General features: G+C 47.0%; 1 protein-coding gene across 1 annotated transcript in view; it reads right to left on the bottom strand.

Annotated features, from left to right (window-relative positions):
* The window catches only part of Fam174b (family with sequence similarity 174 member B), a 37131-nt gene that overhangs the window by 9488 nt on the left and 16356 nt on the right, over positions 1-11287 (bottom strand). The window contains exon 2 of the mRNA XM_021192457.2: positions 314-445. Within this exon, the coding sequence (XP_021048116.2) occupies positions 314-445 (132 nt within the window). The remainder of the gene's footprint in view (positions 1-313; positions 446-11287) is intronic.

Raw genomic sequence — 11287 nt, 5'->3', positions numbered from 1 at the left:
ATACACACACACACATACACACACACACACACACAGTATATAAAATTTAAATGTCAAGCCTTAAAAAATCAATTCTAAAGCTAATGTGACAGAAAGAAATCAAAACAGTGCAGGCTTTTTTTTTTTTTCTTTTTCTTTCCCCCCACCCACAAATAAGCATTTACCCATCAGCCCTGCTCCTCTGGATTCCTGAGTGCTGCTACCAAGGTAGTGATAGGAACAGGTCCCACCATGATAGGGACAAGATCACAAGGATGCTGTGGCCAAAGCATCTACCACTCATCCCAGGAGGAAGCCTCTGTCCCCAGCACACCTATATTTGATGTCAAATACTGTAGAGTCTTCATCCTCATCGTCCTCTTCATTCAGTGGGGCCATTTCCACACGTTCAGCAGGGGTGGTGATGATGTCATACTTGCGAGTCTTCTTCAATCTTTTTCCCAACCTAGAGGAAGAGAAGCACACTCATGAGACCATGCCTGGGCGAGATGCTGATGAGGTCAAGCCTCCATATGGATGGAGCAGCTTGTGGCAAGTTCAAGGTCACTTCCGGACATCTGGAGACAAAGTTTGCTGCCACCTCCAGCCAGGATGCTGCAGCCGTACCCAGAAGACTTGGTACCCAGAAGCTGAGGGCTGGAGAGATAACTCAGGGTAAAGCATTTGTTGTTCAAGCACCAAGACTGGAGTTTGAATCTACAGCACTTATCCTCCACCCCAAGAGAAATATCCAATGTTAAATGGGTAAAATGGCCCTTCTGTAATTATAACACTCAGGAAACAGAGAGGGGACAGGTAGACTAGCACAATAGGCAAGCTTCCAGATCAGCAATAAACTCGGCTTCATAAACTAGAAAGCAATCAAGGAAGAACCCACAGCACTCACGCAAGCACACACACACACACACATACACACACACTACATGCACACATGCAGGCACACATACACGTGCAAGTGTGTGTGTGTGCACACATACCCCACAGATAGATAGATAGATAGATAGATAGATGGATAGATACATACATACATACATACATACATACATACATACATACATACTGGATTGGAGACCCAGTGGCCACAGGACTGAGTGAGTTATCAACTTCCTAATCTTCCCCATCTTCCCGAAGCAGAGCCCTGTGAGCACCAACAGCTCAATAACTGAGAAAGATAACACACAAATGCAGCAGCAAAACAATGTCTGGTGAACAAGATAAGGACAGCCAGGCTGGAGGGACAAGTGCTGACTAATGGGATCCGGGTCAAAGCCCAGCCAAGTTCTACTTAAGTGAGGTTCCCTCAGTCTCCACATAGATAAAGTGGGGCAGGAGCAGTCTTCCTTGAAGGTGAGGGATGACTGCTGAGGTGGCTGATGCCCTTGACAAGCCTGGAGACAGGAGGAGGCTCTTGGCAGACGCCGTCTTGAGTTGCAGATGACAACTGCAAAGTCACACATGCGCTAGCCTCTCTCCCCGCTATAAGATCAGGACTTGTGAAAATAGATCCATATTGTTTCCATGGTGCGGATTAGAGCACTCTGCTGTTACCTACGACATGGCAGAGGGACGCTGTGGGCCACAGGAAATGAGCTGACCGAGCCCCTGTCATATGACTCCCTGCATGGGACCTGCAACACTTCTCAGGGGGGTGTCTGGAAAACACACAAGGCCACCCAAAGAAAGGCTTCTTCTGATGAGCACTGAAACTCTCTGAGCCTGTCCCTCTGTGGTGCTAGATCTGGTCTCAGTTGCTTTGTATTCTCTGCCAGCCTCCTCTGAAGAAAGCTGGATGCTCTCTGTGAAAAAGCAGCAAATCCAAAACATCCTAAGTGGGGCACTGAAGAGCCTTCCTGCAGATGGCAAGCTGCTCCTGAAACCACTTGTCAAAGACACTGGCAGGTCTTTTTAACCTCTTACCAAGAGAAACTGTCTCAAGTTCTCACGAGGCATCAAAACAGCCTCACTTTTAGGTCCTCCAAAATGTCTTACAAACGGGCAACACGCTCTTGGCCTGCCTACTATACACTACCAAAAACAGGATTTACCAAACCGTCATGTCATTTACATAGCAAATGTCAGCACCGAGTCTCTAGCATAAATCAACCTGTATGGTCTACAGGTGCCTGCTCTTCCAGGCTTCTCAGATATGAAGCTGTTTCCTCTAGATTGAAACATTTCTCAAGGAGGAGAGGAGGAAGGCAGCCAGAGAGTTAAAAGATTCCAGAGGCTCCCTCCCCAAAATTACACAAGCAGTGAACAATTGCTGGAGGTAGGGGAGAGTTCTGTAGTGTTGATGTTTACAAGCTGTAGGGAACACCAATTGTGCATCGTGGAATGGTCCCTTCAGTGGCGCAGCTGCGTGGTGATTTGGATAGATTTGGCCCCCATGGAGGGAGGATGTGTTTGAAGGTGTGGTCTTGTTGGAGTTTGTAGCCTTGTTGAAGAAAGTGTGTCACTGTGGGGTTGAGTTTTGAGGTCTTTTATGCTCAAGTTACACCCAGCATGGCGCAGTCTCTCCTTCCTGCCTTCGGATCTAGCAGTAGAACTCTCAGCTCCTTCTTCAGCACCATGTTTGCCTGCACACTCCCCGGCTTCCCATCATACTGATAATGGACTGAACCTCTGAGACTTGTGAGCCAACCCCAATTGAATGTTTTCCTGTATAAGAGTTGCAATGGTCATGGTGTCTCTTCACAGCAATAGGAACCTTCACTAAGATAAGCTACCTCTAAGTCACCCATGTCCCTATTCATAACTCATTGACCATCAAGGTAGGCTCGCATGAAATCATAGCTTTGGGTCTGTCGCTGAGGCCCTATCTGGGGTGAGCGGGTGGGAATTTTTCCATGTCTCCTCCCAAGAAGCCTTGCAACAGCACAGACAGAGAGAAGAGCATGGACCCAGCAATAAAATCTGAAGCCTTGCTACTGAGTAATTTCTGCCCCCAGCTCTCCTCACAGGCAGGCTCACACGCACAGGGGTGGGGCTACCTAGATCTCAAAATTAGGATGAAGAAAGGTACAGATGTCAAGCTTGGTAGCAAGACACGTAACCAAAGGGACACAGAGAGCTACCTTGCCACAAATAACACCCTGAGTACCAGAGGCTTGTAGGTTGGACTTGCAAACCCACTAGCTTGTAGCTCTACCCCCCCGCAGAGCAAGAGATTTATGGCTCCAGGTATGGAAAGCCTGTCCTGGCATCTGAGGTCACGGTAATATCTGGGCCTATGCTGCAGGAGTCTGTCGCTATCTGTGGCCCATGTTACCACCAAAGGCCATGCAGACATTTGGTCATCTGGGCTGATTGGGGGCCATGTTGATACCCAACGCTTGAGCTGAGCTGGCCCCACCCCTCACTGGCTTTGGCATTCAGGAGAGCTGGCCCTGAACCTTGCCTGGGCAAACAAAGCAGGAGATCTGGCCCCAGTGTTTTGGGTGCAGAAGGGCTGGTGGGCTGACTAACTCAGCTACCACCCAGGCCCAGATGGGGGATTTGAGTTAGCCCACCCAGCATCTATGAGCTGTGAAGGGGCTGGTCCTACAGAGCCAAAGTTACAGGATCTCCACGACAAAAGGCAAAAACAGGATATCAGAGGGAAGTCCTGGTGAAGATCCAGTATTGGTAGTGTAGCGGAAGCAAGAGGCCTTGGACCAGACCAAATGACTCATGGCAGAGAACATGTGCCAGTAAAGATGTGTGGACAAAAGAATATACTGTGTGACACAATGCCACACACTCCAGCTTCCATGGCAAGATGTTTATGTTTCACTTTGTGAGGGAGGGAGGTTGGGAGGCTGGGGGGTGAATATGGAAGGGACATGGAGATGAGTGGGATTGTGGTGCGTGATGTGAAATCCACAGAAAAATCAATAAAAAGTTAAAAAACAAAAAGAAAAAAGCAGAATCTGTGTCGTTGAGAGAGAGAGAGAGAGAGAGAGAGAGAGAGCACTAGCTGCTGTTTCTGTGGAAAGCTCTCACAAATACATCAGGCCATCAGTAAGGGTGCTCATGTGTACTTCAGACACCAGCTCTGACACGGAGAGCCAGAGAAACTGCATTTCAGACACTCAACCCTCCGACACGGAATACCCTTTGCCAGGAAAGCACAAGCCTTGTTCTTTCGTTGTCAGGCATGTTAATCAGACAGAGCTGAGAACCGTGAAAAGTTGATACACTTGGGGCGACCCTGGGCAGAGCTCACATCACATGGTGCAATAGGAGGGACACTGCAGTGTACAGAGTGGGCAGAGAGTAACAGTCTCACACTCCTTCCGAAGAGGACCTTTACCAGCTGTGCACCAGGCAGAAGCAGGAGATATTAGAAATAGGATGGATCAGTGCTTCTCAGACCTTCAGACTCTGGAGTCTAGCTGTCCTGGGTACAGAGAACTGGACATCCTGCATCAGAGAGAGCGAATGTGAGAAACCTGGAAACAGTAGGCCTAGAAGCTGCAGCTGCATCCAGTGATGCTAAGCAACTCAAGTGTGTTTACACGGACAACTTCCTTTTCTTGCATCTCTGTGAGTGTGAGTGTATGTGGGTGAGTAGACAGTGTTGTGTACCATTTGTGTTTTATCTTCTCCTATCTCCCGCCACACAGCCTGGAGCTCACTGATTGGCTAGATTGGTTGGCCAGGGGATCCAATCGTCTCTACACTGGCCAACTAGCTTTTTTTTGTTACTATTATTTCTTGTATATGGGTGATCTGCCTACATGTATGTCTGTGCACCATGTGCACACATGATGCCAGTGGAGGTCAGAAGAGAGTGTTGCATCCCCTAGAAGTAGAGATAGCTTTGATGTGCTATGTGGATGCTGGCGATTGAATCCCAGACCTCTGGAAGAGCATCTAGTATTCTTAACTCTTGAGCCATCTCTCCAGCCTCACACCTAACTTTCCATGTGGCTGCTGTGGATCCAAATGCAGGTTCTCATGCTTTAGTGACAGCTGCTTTACTGACCGAACCATCCCCTCAGCTCCCATAGGTACAACGTCTAAATAATCTATAAAGCAATGCCACTTACAGTTCTGACTTCCGGGTAAGGAAACTGAGGTCCAGAGAGATCCCTTTGCCCACAGTCATGTAGCTAATAAGAAGTAGGGTTGTATCTGAAGTTCAAGGGACCAAAGACCTCAGAGCTGCACAGCTGCCTCCTCCCCAGATGCTACTCAGGGTTTGAAACATGCCACAAAGAAAAAAGGGTATGGATCAGCTCAGGGTCTCAAGAGAGCCAAAAGCTGCCTTGATGCTGACATTACTGAACCACCACTCCACACACCAGTGCCTTACACTCCCACCAAAGAACCGCATTACACACACATACAGAGAGAGAGAGAGAGAGAGAGAGAGAGAGAGAGAGAGAGAGAGAGAGAGCACATCACCTCCCCTTGACTTCAATACCCAATCCCTCTTTATTCCCCTCTTGCTTTCTGAAAAGGTATCATTGAACACAACTCACACATTCCTACCTCACAAGGGTCCAGACAAACCCCTAACAAATTCTTGTTGCAGTGAGACTCTCCTGGGACATGCACTGCTTTGCGGAAGGCCAGCACCCACCACTGACCTCCTTTCGGCTTCCCTATCCTCCACATCTGGCTCTATCCTCCAGCTCCAAGAGTGGACACACAGGAGTAGGTGTGAGCTAGTCAGTACATAGCAATCACAACCACTCAGAGCCGACCACTACGTCCCCTGCCCACTAGTCCCTGAGACGCAGGTAGTATACGCTGTCTCACCACTTGACAGAAGAGAGGCTGAGGAGAGAGGGGTTAGTGAGAGCAGAGGGAATGAGCTCAAGTCTTAACTCTGCTTTGAACCCTACAGCCCTGCTCTCTCCACAGAGCTGATTCTGCCTGGGTTTTCGGTCCCACTTGACCTAGAGTACCAATGCCAGGGGGCCTCAAAAGGAAGACACACAGAGAGAGAGCGGAAACCAATATTATAATAAATGCCACCTTGAGGTTCTTTAACATTTTAATAGTAAGGCTTCCACGATCAGTGCAATTTTCCCATTTGCTATAACCCTTTTTAAAGCCCTAAAGAGACACTTAGTGGCAGGAGCTTGAGGGTTTCTGCTCAGGCAGACCCGAGAGTGGGTTTTCCAGAAGGTAAGCACACAGCAACACAGGGCTGTTAGCCAGCTCGGTGGCTTGGGAGGAAAGCAGAGAGTGCATCCCCTAAGAAAATGTGAGGGGGAGAAGAGATGTCACTCTTCCCTTCAAGCCCAAACTCACTGCCTATTCTATGTGTCTTCTGTGCTTCTGCTAGTGGGCACAGGTACGCATCCATGGAAACCAGAGGTCAGCATCATCTGTCCTCTCCATCACTCTCCCTGTATTCTTTAAGATCTCTCACTGAGCCCAGAGTTCACCCATTAGCTAGGCTGACTAGTTAGTAATCTCCAAGACTAGATCGGCCTCTCCACTCACCCCTTCCTCATCCCAGCTATACCCCAGCACACCAGACTTTTTATTCAGATGCTAAAGACCTGAACATGTTTGCAAGCAAGCACTTTACACACTGAGCCATCTCCAGAACATTCAACATTTATTTCCAACAAGACAGAGGAGTCATTCAAAACTCTTCCATTCTCCCTTATACGGAGATTTTCATTTACTAGCCCAAGAATACTGGGAGTAACACTGTCCAGCGATTCAGGGTAATTCCCTTCCCCACCCCGCCCCGCCCCACCCCCGTGGTCTCTCCCACCCATGCTTAATCATTCAACCCCTGAGGTTTCTCCCCTTTCTTCTTTCTCATGTAGTCTACTATCCTGCCAATTATTTTTTTCTTCCAATTGCATTGGGAGGTAATAGGATACCTTGTGAGTTTTCATGGACCCTTCCTTTCGGTTAGCAGCCCCTCTGCCACCTGGCTTCTCCCATACCCCTGTGTGCTGGGGTGATCCTTTTGTGCACTGTGTAAAGATTATCTTTGTATTATTCAAATGCTGGCTTCTGTGCCAGCAGAAAATTGAGTGCAGACCCAACTTTGGTACTGTTATTCATATGGCTGAATCATATTTTGTAAACACCCCCTAACTGGTTTAACAAGAGCTGAATGGCCAATCGCTGGGCACGAAGTTAGAAGATGGGACTTCTGGGGAGAGATAGAACCTCTGGGGGTGGGGGGTGGAGGGGAGTCAGGCCTGAGAGACTAAAGAGCCAGACTCAGAGGAAGAAGCAGGCTGGGACTGCAGAAGGGGTAACTAATGAGCCACATGGAGGACTTAGAGTAGTACAAACGGGTTAATTAAGTCACAAGCTAGTCGAGAATAAACCTAAGTGATAAGACCTAAAGCTATTATAATAAATATGTCTCCTTGTCTTTATTTAGAGTTGTAGTGGTGTCTCAGTTAGGGTTTTACTGCTGTGAACAGACACCATGACCAAGGCAAGTCTTATAAAGGATAACATTTAATTGGGGCTGGCTTACACGTTCAGAGGTTCAGTCCATTATCATCAAGGTGGGGAGCATGGCAGCATCTAGGCAGACACAGTGCAGGAGGAGCTGAGAGTTCTACATCTTCGTCTGAAGGCTGCTAACAGAATACTGACTTCCAGACATCTAGGATGAGGGTCTTAAAGCCCACGCCTACAGCCAGGCACACCTACTCCAACAGTGCCACAGTTTCTAATAGTGCCACTCCCAGGGCCAAGTATATACAAACCATCACAGGCCAGCATAGAAAGTCCATATGGCTTTGCCTGTGCCCTCCCTACTTAAGCCTTTGCTCTGAGCCTTCCTCCTTTCTCCTTCACTTTAACCTATAACCTATCATCCCCTTCCCTTAATGTGCACGAACCCACAAAGCACCATTCTCATCCCCTGGCTTCCTCTTGGACTCCAGATTAAACACAAATAACAAGATTTGAAAGTGGGATCTGCATATGAGAGAGAAGGGAAGGTGTTTGCCTTTTATGCCCTGAGTTAAATCATTCAGTATGTTTTTTTTTTTCCAGGTCTATCCATTTATCTGAAATTCTCCTGATTTGCTTCTTGGTCATAGCTGTGTGATACTATTCCATTGTGTATAAACTCACTCATCTGTTCTTATGCACTCATCTATTACTGATGGATACCTTGCTTGAGCCCATTTCACAGCTGTTGTGATTATCACAGCGATGAGCATGTGCGTGTAGGTGTCCCTGTAGTGGGACATTAAGTCCACTAGGCCCATGCCCAGAAGCAGTATTGCTGGCATATGGCAGTCGTGTCCCTAGATCTTTTAGAAACTTCTAGACTGATTTCCAGAATGGCTGAACTGATTTTCCTCCCCACCAACATCATGTAGAAGCTCCCCTTTTGCTACAGACACTTCGGTATTTGTCACCACTTACACCACTGATGATGTCCATTCTGACTGAGGTGAGGTGACCAGCCAGAGAGTTCTTACGTCAGCTTGACACAAGCTAGAGTCGTCTGAGAGGAGGGAACCTCAGTTGAGAAAATAGCTCTGAAGGATCGCATTGTAGGCAGGCCTGTAGCATTCTCTTAGTTACTGACTGGTGTGGGAGGGTCTAGCCCATTGTAGGTGGGGCCACCCCCAGGCTGTAAGAAAACAGGCTCAGCAAGCCTTTATGAGCAAGGCAGGATGCAGCACCCTTTCATGGGTTTTGCTTCAGTTCCTGCCTCCAAGTTTCTGCCCTATCTGCTTTCAATTATTGACAATGGTGCAGAAGTATAAGCAAAATAAACCCTTTTCTCCCCAAGCTGCTTTTGGTTGTCCTGTTTTTTTCACATCACTAGTAACCCTACCAAAGACAGATGGAATCTTAGAGTAGTTTTAATCTGCCTTTTACCTGATGGCTGAAGATGCAGAACATTTTTAAGTGTTTTCTCACTATTTGCTCTCTCTTTTTGAGTTATTTATTGGTCAGGAAGGCCCCAGAGATATCAAAAAAATAAAAAATAAAAAAAACAAAACAGACTCTTACCATTCCCTTTGATTATGCACCATAACTACATAGTAAGAGTCTATTGCTGAAGATACACTGACTGCAGAACATAGAGAAATCAGTCTTGAACCAGCAGTAAACTTCCTCCCTGCTGGCTAACTGTCACAGTGCAGCAAGGTGTTACAGGAGCTCCTGGAGAAAAGGCACCAATTGTCTTACCCAGAGTTGGACCCTGCTTGCTCCAATAATAGCCTGTCAGGCAAGATATGCCCAATGACGTAATAGTGGCATGGCTGTTGTGGAGACAACCCACCACTTCCAGGTTGGTTATCAGGCTTGCTCCACAGGACAGATTTCATGCCTGATACTATAAACCTGACCAAAAGCCTATGGCTAGGGAAATCACAGAGCCTAAGGCAGAGCCTTCTACTGTTATTCTGCAAAATGGCCATGTTTTCAAAGTGTCTCCTAAATGCACATGTTTAGACCCATCCACACCTGGGTTGTTCTCAGTCTTGGTTAGAGAAGCTTCTTTTTACAGTGGGCAGTAGTCAACAGAGAGATAAGTACTAAGAATAAGAGACTGAGGACATCTATATCCACCCTACCCTACCCCCACTAAGGCTCAGAGACTACCTTGGAAGAAGCAGAAAGAATGTAAGAGCTAGAGAATGTAGGGAGGTACTGTAAATTCCTGTGTGCGACCATCACACCCATGAACTCACAGCAGCTATGGCTACCTGCACAACACCTACACAAGATCAAGGGAGCCAACAAGCCAATATAGATGTGATAGGTGATTTCCAGATCCCGCCCCTTCCTGGGGAGCTACTAGCAGTAGGGAGTTGCTGGGCGAAATACCATTCTCTTTTGAGTCTATGGGCACGGATAGGATTCTGGTGTTCCAGTAGATGGCTCCACACCCACACACATATGGGGCAGCACTAGCTGGAGTTACTAGGTTATTTAAAAAAAAAATTTTTTTTAAAGACATGAATATGATGGGGGGCACGTTAGAAATATGAGGAGAGTGGGAGAGTGGAAATGGGGAGCATATTTGATCACATTGTATACATGTACAAAATCCTCAAGAATGAAGAAAAATTAATGAAAAGATAAGAGAGAGGTATTACAAAATAAACACATGTTTTAAATTCTTCCACTCTGGAATGTCATCCCCAGGTTGAGGATTTATTGACTCAGAAGACTCTTCAACAGCTGGCCAGAATCAAGTTTCCAGTGAGCCTGTAGGCCCCGCTTAGACAAACAAGGAGGCTCAGGGAGCGAGCTCCCAAGACTGGCAGAGCGACACGGAAAGAAACCTTCCAGACTCGCTCTCCCCACAAGGCAGAGCAAAGCAACACTGAGCCCCACTGGGTGGGCTCGGTTTGGAGTATGGCCATCAGCGACAGACCAAGGAGTCCAGAGACCGGAGGTTTGATGCCTGGCCTTTATCCTTGTGCCTGTGAGCGAGCTGCCCATCCTGAATGCCAACTTCCTCATTCGCTTCTGTTTCTGTCCAGGCAGTTGTAGGGTTCTGGTGGCGGATCTCGCAGCCAACCTACTCCACAGGACCTTAAGGTTTCCCCATTTTTTTTTCCTGAGGTCATTAAGGAAACCCAATCTTTGTCCTGACTCCTGTCAGCAGCCCTGCTGAGGGACAAAGCTCACCTGTGACTTGTAAGTATGCCTGATCCTCTCAACCTGTGGGAGGTCATACAATCAAATATCCTGTGTACCAGATATTTACATTATGATTCATAGTAGAAGCAAAATTACAGTTAGGAAGGCTAACCTGAGCTACATAGGGTGACACCATCTCAAAAGGACATAAAAAAAAAAAAAAAAGAAAGAAAACACGGAAGTGGGCACAGAGCCTTCTGCAAAGGAAGGCTGATGCAGCTGGTTTCTCCAGACAGAAAAGCCGCAGTCACAGGGCTGAGCTACCAATGCTAAGCTGGGCTTCCACATCAACAAAGAGCACTAAAGAACCCAGACACAGGCCCCACTACCTCCCGAAACCCGACATAGAATAAGGGTGGCATTTAAAGGACTCTGGAAAAGGTTTCCCTAGCCAATGTTTTGTTTATAATGACCCCACTTTGTATCACAACAAACAAGATAGATAGACTTAATTGTAGGAGATAAAACTATTACTAGAAACCATGGAAGAGATCCAAAAGCCATGAAAAGAAACGAATGGTGAACTCAAACATAGAAAAATAACGTAAGTCAGTGGGGAGCATGGGGGAAATAATAATAATTTAAGTCAAGACAAACGATCCGCTTGGGAAAACATCCAATTTGCAGTACAGGTGTAAACTAACCTCGTTAATGGATGTAAGGAGTATCTACAAATCAATAAAAAAAAAAAAAAAAA

Source organism: Mus pahari, chromosome 1 (assembly GCF_900095145.1).
Source record: "Mus pahari chromosome 1, PAHARI_EIJ_v1.1, whole genome shotgun sequence".
In the NCBI taxonomy this organism is placed as follows: domain Eukaryota; kingdom Metazoa; phylum Chordata; class Mammalia; order Rodentia; family Muridae; genus Mus; species Mus pahari.
This window is presented reverse-complemented; position numbering and strand designations above follow the sequence as displayed.